At 41.7% G+C, this 15901-nt stretch overlaps 1 protein-coding gene across 2 annotated transcripts in view; it reads right to left on the reverse strand.

The window, feature by feature from the left end:
- Positions 1-11304: 11304 nt before the first annotated feature.
- The window catches only part of LOC125446727 (pro-neuregulin-4, membrane-bound isoform-like), a 51651-nt gene continuing 47054 nt past the window's right edge, over positions 11305-15901 (reverse strand). For both annotated transcript variants that reach the window (XM_048520486.2, XM_059640193.1), the window contains exons 4-5: positions 13808-13963; positions 11305-11483 (exon numbers count right to left, since the gene is read on the reverse strand). In XM_048520486.2, the coding sequence (XP_048376443.2) occupies positions 11342-11483; positions 13808-13963 (298 nt within the window). In that variant the 3' untranslated portion in view covers positions 11305-11341. The remainder of the gene's footprint in view (positions 11484-13807; positions 13964-15901) is intronic.

Here is a 15901-nt window from a genome sequence, read left to right on the forward strand (position 1 = left end):
CATTTTCAAATCTGTGGAATTGTCCAACCAGAAGTGAATGGATGGTCTTGGGATTGCAAACCATCCACAATTGCCTGAAAATCTCCAGGAATTGAAGATCAATCCCATGGGCATTGATGGGCATGCAGTAGGGTCAGTTAAACTGAGACCAATCTGCTTGCTTGGGTGGATGTAACAAGTCCATTTTAATGAAATGGGGAATTATCCCCAGTTCCTGGCCAATATCTAGACCTCAAATGGTATTACTTAAAACAGGTTATTACTACGTTGGTCTCTGGAGGATTTGCTGAACGAATGTTACCTGCTGTGTCAAATGTTACAACAGAGACTACACTTAAAAAAAGTACTTTAATGGCTGTAAAGTGCTTTGAGATGTACTTTGGTCATGGAAACTGCTACATAAATGTATAACTATATATAATTGAGTTCTTCAATTAACCTGGGAGAAATATTGTAGAAACTTAAGAGCCCAGAAGGGACGATCCAGCCCCTTGTGCTGGTGCTGACTTTTGGAATGAGTATTTCTTAGATTCTGCACCCCTGCTTTTGGCCATCCTCGAGTACTTGTCCACCTTCCTCCAAAATGTATTAATGACATCAGCTTCCTCCACCACCTCAGACAGAGATCCTGACAAATCCGAGTGAAACAAATTTTTGTTTGTGGAGCAACCTTCCCAAATCAGTGCCACACACAGACATCCTTTGGGTCAAGGAATGGGAAGCATAGGAAGTCACTAACCAATTCTTTGCAAAAAACCCATCAGTCAGATGGTGGGGTTTGAACCACCATGGAGAGAGTGATCCTTGCTAAACAGATTCAAGACAAGCCAGGGCTCCCACATAGCCTGCCTCCTCCAGTGGAATTTCAGGACAAATGCCTATTCATTCAGAAAGAGACACATACAATGCTACACGTTGTAGAGGAACACACTCCCCCCACCCACCCCCCGAATAAGTGGCAAACTAATCACGCTAAATTTAGCAAATGAGGAGACTACCGCTTGTCTTCAGAAATTTGTATATTCATTAAATAAATAAATCTCTAATCTTTTCTGCATAATTTTGTGTTTACAGCTGCTGGATATTAAGGAAGGCGTTACAAATGTATTCTTTTTCATTTTCTTGGGATACTTTCAATTTATTAATTATGGAGATGGCAGGGGAAAATCTCTGATGAGGCCAGACCATTGGAGTTGGGAGGTCGCATGTCAAAGCCTGCAGGCATTAGTCAAACTAGAGGTAGCAACTGATGTTAGCCCCATTGTCGCTAACAATTTCTAATCTTAGCCTGCAGTCCCTGTGTGTGAGGATACTGCATGATGGGATAACTGCAGCTTTGTAGCAGGTGTGACCTGTTTGTTGTTAGATCAGAGATCATTATCTGAATTGGAAGCACTTTTGTTACTATAATTAAAATGGCTAATTACACTCATTAACTTTCTTTTTATAATAGAGGAACAGTTTAAAATAAATGTATGTAAATAGATCACATTATTAGTGTCTTTTTCTCTGTTTAGAACTGTACGCTGATAGCAACACTGATTTTGGCTGTAACTCCTAAGTTCCTCATCCTCAAGTACTTGTTCAACTCTTCAAAATTTATTTATGATTTCGGCATCCACCACATCAAATCAAGCTCCTGACAATTCTGCCTGAAAAATATTCCGGTCTCCATTCTTGGTAACTATTACTTATAAGATTGCAAAGTTAGGCTTTTTAAAAACTCATTTGGGGGATGTAGGCATCACTAACTGACCAGCATTTATCACTTTCCACTCTTCCCTTTAAAGAAACTTTGTAGTGAATAATACAACTGAATGGCTTGCACGGCTATTTCAGAGGGCAATTGAGAGTCAATTAAATTGGTGTGGGTCTGGAGTCACATGTAAGCCAGACCAGTTAAGGATGGCAGCTTCCTTCCCTGAAGGGCATTAGTGAACCGGATGGGTTTTTGTTCTGACAATCATTTCATGGTCATCAGGTTTTTTTAATTGAATTCATGTTTGGCACGCTCCGGGTACCCAGACATCAGTTGAGTTTTTGGATGCATAGTCTGGCGATAATATCACTGGGCCAACCATAGTGGTTGAATTCTGTTATCTTTCTAATAACTCCAACAATTTGCATGTGGGAAAAGGAACACATAGCACCCTACAATGTGAAAGTAGTTTTTGCAAGTAGCTTTTGGGTAAGGCTTAATTGTCAGATCGTAGTATTCAGGGTTAGTGTGTCCCCAACTTTAGAGCATATATTCTGTTTTTTTAAAAAAAAATAATTTACATCATTGATAGTCAAAGAAAGATGTTGTTTGATTTGAAAAGGGTGCAGAAAAGATTTACGAGGTTGTTGCTGAAGTTGGAATGTTTGAGCGATAGGGATGTAGCAAATAGGCTGTGGCTGTTCTCCCTGGTGTGTCAGAGCTGAGGAGTGAAACATAGAAAACATAGAAGTTGGGGTTGGAGGAGGCCATTCGGCCCTTTGAGTCTGCTCCACAATTCTTTATGGTTGTGGCTGATTGTCCAACTCAATAGCCTAATCCTGCTTTCTCTCCATAACCTTTGCTCCCATTCACCCCAAGTGCTATAACTAGTCACCTCTTGAATATATTCAATATTTTGGCATCAATTACTTCCTGTGGTAATGAATTCCACAGGGTCACCACCCTTTGGGTGAAGGAATGTCTCCTCATCTCCATCCTAAATTGCTTACCCCAAATTGTCATACTGTGACCCCTGGTTCAGGACACACCCACCATCAGGACAATCCTCCCTGGATCTATCCTGTCCAGTCCTGTTAGAATTTAATAAGTCTATGAGATTCCCCCCTCATTCATCTGAACTTGAGCGAAAAGAATCCCAACTTAGTCAATCTCCCCTCAGATGTCCGACCTGCCATCCCCAGAATCAGCCTGGTAAACCTTTGCTGCACTCCCTCGAGACTTGATAGAGGTTTATAAAATCATGAGGGACATGAATGAGGTGAACAGCCAAAGTCCAAAGACAGGGGAGTCCAAAACTAGAGCACATAGGTTTAAGTTGAGAGAGTAAAGATCTAAAAGGAACCTAAGGGGAACCTTTTGCACACAAACGATCGTATGTGAATAGACCAAAAGACCATAAGACATAAGAGTGGAAGTAAGGCCATTCGGCCCATCAGGTCCACTCCGCCATTTAAATCATGGCTGATGGGCATTTCAACACCACTTCCCTGCACTCTCCCCGTAGCCCTTGTTTCCTTTTGAGATCAAGAATTTGTCGATCTCTGCCTTGAAGGCATTCAACGTCCCGGCCTCGACTGCACTCTGCGGCAATGAATTCCACAAGCCCACCACTCCCTGGCTGAAGAAATGTCGTCTCATTTCAGTTTCAAATTTACCCCCTCTAATTTTAAGGCTGTGCCTACGGGTCCTAGTCTCCCCACCTAACGGAAACAACTTCCTAGCGTCCACCCCTTCTAAACCATACATTATCTTGTAAGTTTCTATTAGATCTCCCCTCAACCTTCTAAACTCTAATCAGTACAATCCCAGGATCCTTAGCTGTTCATCATACGTTAAACCTACCATTCCAGGGATCATCCGTGTGAATCTCCGCTGGACACGCTCCAGGACTAGTATGTCCTTCCTGAGGTGTGGGGCCCAAAATTGGACACAGTATTCTAAATGGGACCTAACTAGAGCCTTATAAAGCCTCAGAAGCACATCGCTGCTTTTATATTCCAACCCTCTTGAGATAAACGACAACGTTACATTCGCTTTCTTAATTGTAGACTCTACCTGCAAGTTAACCTTTAGAGAATCCTGGACCAACACTCCCAGATCCCTTTGCACTTCTGATTTGCGAATTTTCTCACCGTTCAGAAAATAGTCCATGCCTGTATTTTTTTTCCAAAGTGCAAAACCTCACATTTACTCATGTTGAATTTCATCAGCCATTTCCTGGACCACTCTCCTAAACTGTCTAAATCTTTCTGCAGCTTCCCCACCTCCTCAGTACTACCTGTCTGTCCACCTATCTTCGTATCATTGGCAAACTTCACCAGAATGCCCCCAGTCCCTTCATCCAGATCATTAATATATAAGGTGAACCGCTGCGGCCCCAACACTGAACCCTGCGGGACACCACTCATGACTGGCTGCCATTCCAAAAAAAAGTCTTTTATCCCAACTCTCTGCCTTCTGTCAGACAGCCAATCCTCAATCCAAGCCAGTAGCTCACCTCGAACACCATGGGCCCTCACTTTGCTCAGCAGCCTCCCGTGAGGCACTGTATCAAAGGCCTTTTGGAAGTCTAGATAGATAACATCTACTGGGTTTCCCTGGTCTAACATACTTGTTACCTCTTCAAAGAATTCTAACATGTTTGTCAGGCACGACCTCCCCTTACTAAAATGATGCTGACTTGTTTTAATCTGACCCTGCACTTCCAGGAATTTAGAAATCTCGTCCTTGACAATGGATTCTAGAATTTTACCAACTACCAAGGTTAGGCTAATCGGCCTATAATTTTCCATCTTTTGCCTTGATCCTTTCTTAAACAAGGGAGTTACAACAGCAATTTTCCAATCATCTGGGACTTTCCCTGACTCCAGTGAGTTTTGAAAGATCACGACCAGAACCTCCGCTATTTCCTCAGCCACCTCCCTCAGAACTCTAGGATGTAGCCCATCGGGGCCAGGAGATTTATCAATTTTTAGACCCTTTAGCTTTTCTAGCACTCTCTCTTTTGTAATGCCTACCGTACTCAACTCTGTTCCCTGGCTCTCCTTAATTGTTGGCATCTCCCATCACTAGCCTTCCAGCATCAATTTGGAGCGGCCCAATATCTACTTTTGCCTCTCGTTTGTTTCTTATGTGGAAGTGATGGAGGCTGGTACAATTACAAGATTTGAAAGGCATCTGGATGGGTATATGAATAGGAAGGGTTTAGAGGGGTATGGGCCAAATGCTGACAAATGGGACGAGATTAATTTAAGATATCTGGGCAGTATGGACGAATTGTACTGAAGGGTGTGTTTCTGGGCTGTACAACTCTATGACTCTATAAAATAAGTCAGAAATTCGAGAATCTGTGAAGTAGAGATTGCTGGACACAAGCAGATAGTCTTCTGTACAGATTGCAAATGTAGGAGGGTGCAACAAAGATGCTATAGTGCTGCATTTGATGGGAAAGGTAATTACGATGTGACAAGTTTCCATAGAAATTCATTATGACAAAACTTGACAAAGAAGTGTGATTTGAAAAAAAAGATGACACAAAGACTTAGGGTTTTGCAGAGACAAAACCTGCAAGTGCGTAAGATTGATTTCTATTTATAATGGATAATACGTATTGCAATTCAGAAGAATGACATTTTATCTAATTGAAACACAAAATTCTGAAGGGACTGACAAAGCAGACACTGAATGATTGATTGTTGCCCTGAGTTGGGGAATCTCGAATACAGGGGCACAGTCTCAGGATAAAGGGTGGATCATTTAAGCATAAGATGTAGAGAAATGTCTTCAGTTGGAGAATTGTGAAAATTTGCATTCTGTACCCAGAGGGCTGGTGAGACTGTATCATTAGAGTATATTCAAGGCCAGACCAGGAATGAAGAGATTTGTGAAACAGGCAAGAAAGTGAGGTTGTGTCAGAAAGTCAGCAATGATCATGTTGAACAGCAGAGCAGTCTTGATGAGCCGAATAGCTTACTTCCTCTCTGATTTCTGATGTTCTCATGCTGTGCAGAAATTTATATTTGATAAGATGCAAAACAGCATTGTTTATCTTCAGAAAAGAATTAGAATTGAATACGTTAAAAATACACAAAGTACACAAATGCAAACAAGACTAAAGATACCCACTGAGAGTCTAATGTATCAGTGGCTTGCCTGATGACTCATTTGGCAATGTGGCAAACTGAACAAAGCCATGAGAAAGATCCCAGGCTCAAGTGAGCAGAATGAAAATATTGTTGGAAGTATATCAGCTGAGATTGTGATCAAAATCCCTGCAACTTCCGAACAAACAATAGTATGCAAACACATTCACAGTATGGATTTCTGAAGCCTAAGAAGCCTGCTCAATATAATTAGGGATGGGCAATAAATGCCCCCATTGGCAATGATACCCACATCTCAGAATCCCAACACTATTACAGCGCAGAAGGAGACATTCAGCCCATCATGCCAGCCCTTTCAAATGAGCATCATTACCTATTGCCAATCTCTTGCTTTTCCTCCATATCCTTGCATATCATTTTTATCCAAAGAAGCATCCAACACATCCTTGAATGCCTCAATTGAACCTGCATCTACCCCACTTCCAGGCTTTACATTCCATACCCTAACTATTCACTGTATGAACCATGAATGAATGAGTTATGAAGAGAATTGATTGTTCATCAGTTGGAAAACACATGACTTACTGGTGTTGTTTAATGGATGGAAAAATGTCACAGGTGATTTGTTGATGGGAAAAAAAAACAATCAGTTGATTGTAAGAACACTGAAGATGTAAAGAAAGAGAATTGATAAGGCGTAAGGCCTCTGTTGATTTTTACAGGAATTCCTGGAGTTGGTACAGTGTCATGAGGCATCATCTCTGAGAGTTTTTCTTTTATTTGTTCAAGGGATGTGGGCATCACTGTATGGCCAGCATTTCTTGCCCATCCCTAATTGCCCCACTGAAGATGATGGTGATTGACAACTGTGGCCCTTGAAATGTAGCAACACACACAGTTCTGTAGGGTGGGAGTTCCAGGTTTTTGACTCTGCAACAGGGAAGAAATGGCAAGTCTAGTTCCCAAGTCAGGATGTTGCGTGTCTTGAAAGTGAATTAGTAGGTATCAAAGTTCTCATGTGTCTGCTGCCCTTGTCCTAGGTGATGGAGATTTTTGGATTGCAAGGAGCTGTCAAAGGAGGGTTGCTGAGTTCCTGCATCGTATCTTGTTGACATTGCTAGAGGCAATCAAGCAGAGAATGACCGAGTCTACAAATTTGAGAGTGGTGTATGCAGGGTCAGTGAAAATTAAGTTTTTTTCCCTTAGTAGAGAAGTTAGTTACCAGGCATATTACATTTCAGGTGGGAAGCAAGAGATTTAGAGGGGATTTAAGGAGAAATCCTTTTATTAGAGGGTGGTGGGAATCTAGAATTCACTGCCCGACTCTGGGTGGTAAAGGTGAGAGCCATTACAACATTTAAGAATTATTTAGATGAACACTTAATACACTATAGCAGACAAGGCTATGAGGGACAAGTGCTGGGAAATCAAATTAGAATCATGGATCAATGATGGGCTGAAGATCCTGCCTATCTGCAGTAAACACTATGACTTTATACAACAATGGTACAGTGCTGGGGGTTTGAAATTATATTCATTGATAATATTCGAGGAGAGAATAGAAAAACTCAGGTTGTTTTCCCAGGAAGCAGCAGAGGCTGAGGGGAGACTTGACAGAAGTCTATAAAATTAGGAGAAGCATAGACAGGGTTGATAGTCAGAATCTTTATTCCCAGAGTTGAAACTTCCAGTACTAAGGGGCACGCATTTAAGCTGAGAGGGGGAAAGTTCAAAGGAGATGTGAGGGGCAAGATTTTTACACAGAGATTAGTAGGTGTCTGGAACACACTGCCAGGGGTGGTGGTGGAGGCAGACATGATAGGGACGTTTAAGGGACTTTTAGGTAAGTACATAAATATGCAAGGAATGGAGGGATCTGGACCAAGGACAGGCAGAAGGAATGAGTTTTATTTGGTATCATGTTCGGCACAACATTGTGGGCTGTAGGGCACGTTCCTGTGCTATACAGTTCTGCCTTCTTTGTAATTGTTTTGTTTTCACTATCATTTTCTCTAAATAGGAGCTTAATCCTATAGTTAATGGATATTATAGAATTTGCCAGTGCCTTTCAGACATCTGACAATGTGTACAAACTGCGTCTGTGGACAAGATGCCCATCACCTCCACTCTACCTCACATTCGGGCCTTAGCAAACCAACTCACAAAACCCGGGCAACTTGATCAGAATCAACCTGTATTTTTGCTTTGAAGTAGGCTTGGAGATTTGGAAAATAACCGAGTTGTTCCTTTGGTAAATACTTTTCAGATCATAAAGCCAAGGTCGGTTGGCGACAGCAACTTGAGATGTAAACAGATTAATGAGATCTTTGAGTTAAATGTTGTTCATTGTTGACACCATACGCATCTATCTAACGGTTCTTTTAATCACAGTCAGTAGAAGGAGGCAAGTTATGCTAAGTCTTTGTACAGTAATGGCTTGGTCCCAACTTGAATAGAGTATTGCGTCTCAAGTCTGGGCAACACACTTTAGGAAGAATGTTAAGGAAATGGAGGGTGCAGAGACATTCATCAAAATTAGTGTCATTGTAGACAGTGAAGAAGGATTCCTAAGATTACAAAGGGATCTTGATCAAATGGGTCAATGGGCTGAAAAATGGCGGATGGAGTTCATTTGGATAAATGCAAGGTATTGCATTTTGGTGCAACAAATAGGGGTAGAACTTATACAATTAATAGTAGTGTTGTAGAGCAGAAGGACACAGGGTTCAGGTACATAATTCTTTGAATTTTGTGTTACATATAGACAGGGTGGTTAAAGAGGCGTTTAGCATAATTGCCTTCATTCCATCAAATTTAGGAATTGGGAAGTCAATTGCTGAGATTGTAGAGGGCATTGGTGAGGCCGCTTATGCTGTACTGTGTTTGGTTCAGGTTACCTAGTTATAGGGCAGATATTATTAAGCTGGAGGGCATTCAGAAGAGATCTACCAGGGTATTACTGGTATGGAAAGTTTGAGTTATAAAGAAAGACTGGATAGGCTGGGAGTTTTTTCACTGGAATGTAAGAGATTGAGAGGTGACCTGATAGAAGTTTATACAATCATGAGGGGTACAGATAGGGTGTTCTTTCGCTAGGATGGGGGATTTCAAGTCTAAGGGGTGCATTTTTAAGGTGAGAGGAGGAAGATTTAAAAAAGACATGGGGGAAATTTTTTCATGCAGTTCACGTGTGAAATGAACTTCCTGAGGAAGTGATGGATGTTGGTACAGTTACACATTTAAAAGACATTTGGATAAGTACTTGAATAGGAAAGGTTTGGGGGGATATGGGTCAGGAGCTGAGACTAATTTAGTTTGGGATTACAGTCGGCACAGACCAGTTGGACCGAAGAGTCTGTTTGCGTGTTGTATGACGCTATGTCATGAATCAAGTGTTTGAGTTTGAATTCAAACAGATCATTAAATAAACTGTGATTGTTTTTCTACAAGTAGGTAAGGTAAGCGAAACAATTAAAGGGAACTGTTTAAAATTAGTGCAAATAAGGAGGAACTGTTTCTGCTGCTGAAAGGGCCATTAAACAAAAGGCACAGACCTGAGATAATTGACAAAAGATCAGTAAGGAAATGTGACATATTTTCTTATTGAGTGAGTTATTGTCTGGATACAGAATCTTGAAAGGATGGAGAAATCAGATCAGACCATAGTTTCCAAAGGAGAATTGAATAAACATTTGAATGGAAAAGAATATTGCAGGGCTTCTGGTAAAGCCTTTCGAGCCAACTGGTTAGCTCTTTCAAACAGCCTCCTGCTACCCTGTAAACACCCGCTTTCAGACGAGATGTTGGCCCTCAAGCATCAGCCAGATATCTCTGGAGGAGGTGGTGAGAATGACAATGAGCTAGTAATCCTGGGGATGTGGGTTCAAATCCCACCGCAGCAACTGATGGAATTTAGTTTCAGTCTAATAATAAATCTGGGATTTGAAGCTAACCCTGATAAAAATAATAAAGAAATTAACATCAATTTTTCAAAAGCTTTTCTGGGTTCACTAATGTCCTTGAGGAAAAGAAATCAGCCATTCTTACTCAGTCTGTCCTACATGTAGCTCTGTTGCTCTCAAAGTGGTTACTGATGGACAGTGGATACAGATCACGATGCCCACAGCCAATAAAGAATAAAAGAGTTTATGCTTAAAGCAATGTTTCTGTTGAGAATAGACTCTGATAGACCAGAAGAAAGTGGAAAAGTTAAAAACGACTATATTATAAAGCTGAATTATATAATGCCAGACTGACAAAGAAAGTCACTGCTTTATTAACTAGGCTAAGAATTTCTCCGATTGCTTGAAGGTCCCCTGTTTGATCCAAGTGATGGGCGAATGGCACTTGATACAGGTCAGGATATGGGCAGTGGAGTTTTGGATGAGCTCCAGTTTATAAAGGCTGGAAGATACAAGGCCAGCCAAGGGTAAACTGCAGTTTTCAAATCTGGAGGAAAGAAAAGCAAGGATTAGGATCTCAGCAGCGCATGAACAGGGATGGTGGTGGAGTTGGATCATGTGGAGGTGGAGGCAGGCTATGTGGGTCCAAGTACATGCTCACTGGCCAACTGAAGTAACATCCCAATCCTTGTCCAAGAGATCTCAGGGAAGATAGCAAGACATAAAGACACCATTTGAATTAAGTAGAATATGCATGAACCATATAGCGTGATCACTGTTTAACAGTTGGGCAATGCCTCAGTTGTTCTCCTACAAATGTACACATCAGATGGCTGACAAGGACGATCTGTTTTTGAGTCTTTCAGGCAAATCCAGGAACTGGTAAGGCACTGACAAAAAGTTAATTGCAGCTGCAAATGTTTCATCCTATCAGACTCAAAATATTCATTCTGTTTCCTCTCTCCACAGATTCCACCAGACCCGCTGAGCTTCTCCAAAACATTTTGTTTTTGTCGCAAATGTTTCATCACTGGTAAAATAAGTGAGTTTTATAACTGAGGTGGAGCAGCAGAGGTGTTTCGAGAAAAATACAAAGACTATAAGAAATAGGACATGAGTAGGCTGAGGCTGGAGCCTGCTCCACTAATCAATAGGATCACAGCTGATCCAATGCTAGTCCTCACATTCACTTTCTTGCCATAATCTTTAATTTCCCTACTGATCAAAAATCTATCTCGCTATCTCAGCTTCAGATATAAACAAAGACTCTATCCCTACAGCTCTCTGTGGCAAGGAGTTTCAAAGACTCACAACCCTCTGACAGAAGAAAATCATCCATAAACTGTCACCCCTCATTCTGAGACTATGATGCCTGGTTCTAGAGTCTCCCATGAGGAGAGAAACATCTTTTCAGCATTTATCTGTCAAACCCCTTAAGAATCAGATATGGCATGAAAATGGAGGCCCTTGTTACCAAGGATCTGGGCAAGAGGGCACACTGGTCAATGATCATCTCAAACAGTTTGTTCATTCACTCCAGGAGAGATTCCCTGCAGCAGTTCACAAGGGCCACCCACTTCAACACTTGTCACCTAAAACATGCCCTCCTCAGGAGTCTAAACAGGTCTGGAATCCACATCTTGTTTTTTGATGCCAGATCTGACCGACAGAATCTCCCTGACGTTGATCGCTCTACGTGCCGTCACTGCGTAGTACAGGCTGGTGTTCCTCTGGTTATTTCGTTTTTGTCTCCATTTCCTGTAAATGCAAGAAGCTGTGAAAAGTTCATGTATATAACATTTGTCTTCAGCGCTCACTGTGAAACAGTGCAATTCTGCAAAGAGTATTCTGTGATATCTTGGGGTGGTATGTGTGCGGACTTTTTTCAGAATATCCAAAACTCTGGTGTCCAGATCCTCACTCACACCAAGCCCTGACCAGCCATTTCCCCTGTGTTTATTAGCTCCCAGTCTGGAAGCATCTCAGTTTTATAATTCCTACCTCTGCTTCGAAGTGCCTCTGTGACTTCACCCCTCTCTATCCCTGTATTTTCTCCCAGACCTACAAGCCTCTGTGTTCCTCCATTTCTGATCTCTTAAGCAAGCCAGCATTTCAGTCGCTCCAACTGTTGATGGTTGTGCCTTGACCAGCCCTGAGCTCTGAAATCTGAAATCACCCTCCTAAACGTATCCAGCTCTCAAACTTATTTCCTGTTCCACCTTTAAGATGTTCCCTGTTATAAGGCATCTGGATGGGTATGTGAATAGGAATAGTTTAGAGGATATGAGCCAAATGCTGGTGAATGGGATTAGATTTAATTTAGGATATCTGGTCAGCAAAGATGAGTTGGACCAAAGGGTCTGCTTCTACGCTGTACAGCTCTGTGACTCTATAAACTTTATCTTCGATACACTTTTTCTTGGCTGTCCTATTGTAACTCGATGTCAAAATTGCCTTGATAATGTTTCTGCGAAGCTCCTTGGGAACCTGTAGCTCTGTTACAGGTGCTGTTTAATCCAACATTTCTCCACCCGTGGTGAACCATCCTGGTGACACTGTGGTGCCCGCGTGTGACACTAGAGCCTCAGTCAGAGGGTTGTGTGCCCAATTCCCACACTGTGGGCTTCAGCACAAAATCCAGGCCGACAATTACAGTGCTTGGGGATTTGTTGGCATTGTGGTCTAGCTCCCCATTGCCCTGGGGAGGTGACTTCAAGTCCAACCATGACATCTGATGGCTTTTGAATTCATTCAATAAAACATGCAATCATAAAACCAGGTGACTACAAAAACATTGCCAGGCATCATTTGTTCCAGTAATGTCCCTTAAAGAAGGGAATCTGCTGTCTTTATTTGGCCTGGCCTACATGTAACTCCAGACTATTGTGGCCGACTCTGCTGAAACAGCAATAACAAGCCACTCTGTTCAAGAGCAATTAATTAGAGATGGTCAACAAACGTGATACCCACATCCCATAGGGATATGTCCCATAGAAGGGGAAAATAAAACTGTTGGAATCGCCCCCTTTCAGATGAAACTTTAAATCAAGGCCCTATCTGCCCTGGCAAATGGATGTGAAGGATCACATGGCTAATGCAGAGACCATCAGTAGAGTTGTCCCAGTGCCCTGACTGACAGGAATCCCTCACCCAACACTAAGATGGATTATGTAGAGCTGTATTTAACTGTTGCTTGTGGAAGTTCGCTGAGCACATATTTACTGTGTAGAGGTTGGAATGACGTCAGCTAGGTGACTTATCATTGAATCTGTGTTCTCTGCTTGGGGCTGTTAACCTGGTCCAATCAGGGAGCACTGACTGACAGATATAAATGGGAGTGTCAGGGATTCTGTTCACTCTAGGGTGTGGCTCAGTGTCATGTACTTTGCATGTGTAAACAAAGGCTGACTTGTGATGGGGTACTGGCCTTTGTAGAGTTAGTTCATACTGCATTTCCCACGGTTCAAAAAGGTACCTAAATTTTGTCTGTAAAGCACTTTTGGGATATCCTGAAGTTGTGAAAGAGGATAAATAAATGCAAGGTCTTTTCTGTCCAGTCTAACATACAACAATGTCTTGCTGAACAAAGGGATATGCTGCTGATTTTTTCTCTTCATCACTCATCAGGACAACACAAGAATCCCAAATTTCAAAAGGAGCAACAAGTTACATAAAAGGAAAACAGTGTTGATTGGTTGGCATGTCAACACTAATTGGTTGCAAGGCTACCATGGATTACGCAATTGAGAACTATTGTTCCCCCAAAAATTAAAGTATTCAAATCCTGTACTACCATACATCAATGAACAGAAACATTGGTGTTACGGAGAAATGTCTGAGACCCAACAAATATTCTCAGTTTCAGACAAGGTGAAGGATGCTGAAGATTCAGAGAGGGTTCAATGCAGGTCATGTGCTGGGTCTTAGGATGTATGATGAAAAGATGTCAGTAGAATATTTACCAGCAAAGGAAAATTAAGACCTCTTGCCACTGTCATGTTCCCTTCCTCACTATCCAAGTCCAGCCATGCTCACGCATTTTATAGGCAGGTCATGTTGACAGTTAACCCAGGAATACTAACCTGCAGAAGAAGTATGCTACACAGAGTGCTATAGAGAATACAATAATCAAGGCCCCCACAATAACAATGATCAATGATGGACTTATAGTCCTATGTGACTGACGGCTCGGTAGCAGGAACTCTTCACATCGGCTTCCTTGGAAACTGTTATCGCACCTAGGGAAGATATTACTCTGAATTAGCCCATTCAACAGAACAAGAGGCTCAGTGTGGATCACTTTATGGTTACTGTAATTTACATGTATCAGCTAACACCAGTTAAATCACCTATATACATTGTGGAGTTGAGCTCAGCTGAAAGGTTCATGCAGGAACATGCAAATGGGATCTGACACTTACCCCTCCCTCCTGTTAGGAACATAGGAGCAAGGGGAGGCCATTTGGCCCTTTGATCTGCTATGCAATTTGAAATGATTATGGCTGCCTGATTTGGTCTCAACTCCATTTTTTAAAAAAAATTAACTCAACTGCTTTGTCCATCAAAAAAGTCTAACACAGCATGGAATAAATCCAGATGACACTTGCTCCATGGTTTCCAAAGACAGTCTCTGCAAGAAAATATTTTTCACTATTCCCATCTTAAATGTGAGACCCTCATATTTGAGTCTCTCCCACAAGAGGAAACAGTTTTCCAGTCGTCACCCCTGTCATGTCCCCTCAGGATCTTGTACATTGCAATAAGACCTTCTCTCATTCTGGTCAACTCCAACCTCAAAACATTTTGTCTTGCGGCAGACCCTTCATCCTCAGAATTAATTAAGTGAACTGCATCTGAATAGCTTCCAGTGAAATTATACCCTTTTACAAATAAAAAATCATACAGAAGCATGCATTTTGAGCATAGTGAACTGTTTCTTAACTCCACCTAACAATGCTGAATTCCAAGGTGAGATGGTAGTATAGAGGTAGCATTGCTGGTCCAATAATCTAAATGCTGTGGGGGACAAGGGTTCAAATCCCGTCATGGTAGCTGGTGGGTTTTGATTTCCGTAAACAGATGTTGAATATAAAGCTATGACCACATTGACAAAAACCTAGCTGGTAACAGTAGTCAGTGAAGCCTGCAGGTTTAGCCATTGAGACACTCCAGGTTACCAGTAATGTGGTTGACTCTTAACTGCCTTCTGGAAATGGCTGAGTAAGTCACTACATTAAGGATGGATCTTGCCAGTAATGCCTATATCCCATAAAGAATTGAGCAGCTAGAAAGAATCCATCAACCTCAGTTCTGAATTTTCAACTGACCACCCAGTCCCAGCAATACATGTATGACAGGACAAAGCTTGAATTGATGACAACTCCTGATCTTCGACATTCCAAAACCTTTATTATCTCACAAAGGCACAAGTCAGGAGTGTGAAGCAATACTCGCCACTTTACTGGGTGAGTGCAACTCTATTAACACAAGTACACCTCAGGATAAAGCAGTCAACTTATTCAAGACCACATTTATAGATTCATTGAGTGATGCAGCACCGAAATAGACTTTTGGTCCAACCAGTCCATGCCAAACATAATCCCAAACTAAACTAGTCTCAGTGATAGTGGGAACTGCAGATGCTGTAGAATCCAAGATAACAAAGTGTGGAGCTGTATGAACACAGCAGGCCAAGCAGCATCTCAGGAGTACAAAAGCTGACATTTCGGGCCTAGACCCATCAGAGATCTCTTGGCCTGCTGTGTTCATCCAGCTCCAAACTTATCTTCTAACAGAGTCTCACCTGCCTGCATTTGGTTCATATCCCTCCAAACATTTTTTATTCACATGCTTATCTAAAATGTCTTTTAGAAGTTGTAATTGTAACATCCACCACTTCCTCTGGAAGTTCATCCAACAAATAAGCCACTCTGTCCAAAAAATTGCTCCTATGTCTTTTTTAAAAATCTCTCCTCTCACCTTAAAATTATGCCACTAGTCTTGAAATTCCCCAACCTGGAGAAAAAAAAAACATTTACCATGCACCTTCTCTATACCCATCATGATTTAATAAACCTCTATAAAGGTCACCCCTTAACTTCCTACACTTGTGAAAAAAAATCCCAGCCAACCCAGTCTGTCCTTATATAAAAAAAATCACACCCTCGATTGCAGGC

Source organism: Stegostoma tigrinum, chromosome 36, assembly GCF_030684315.1.
Source record: "Stegostoma tigrinum isolate sSteTig4 chromosome 36, sSteTig4.hap1, whole genome shotgun sequence".
Lineage (NCBI taxonomy): Eukaryota > Metazoa > Chordata > Chondrichthyes > Orectolobiformes > Stegostomatidae > Stegostoma > Stegostoma tigrinum.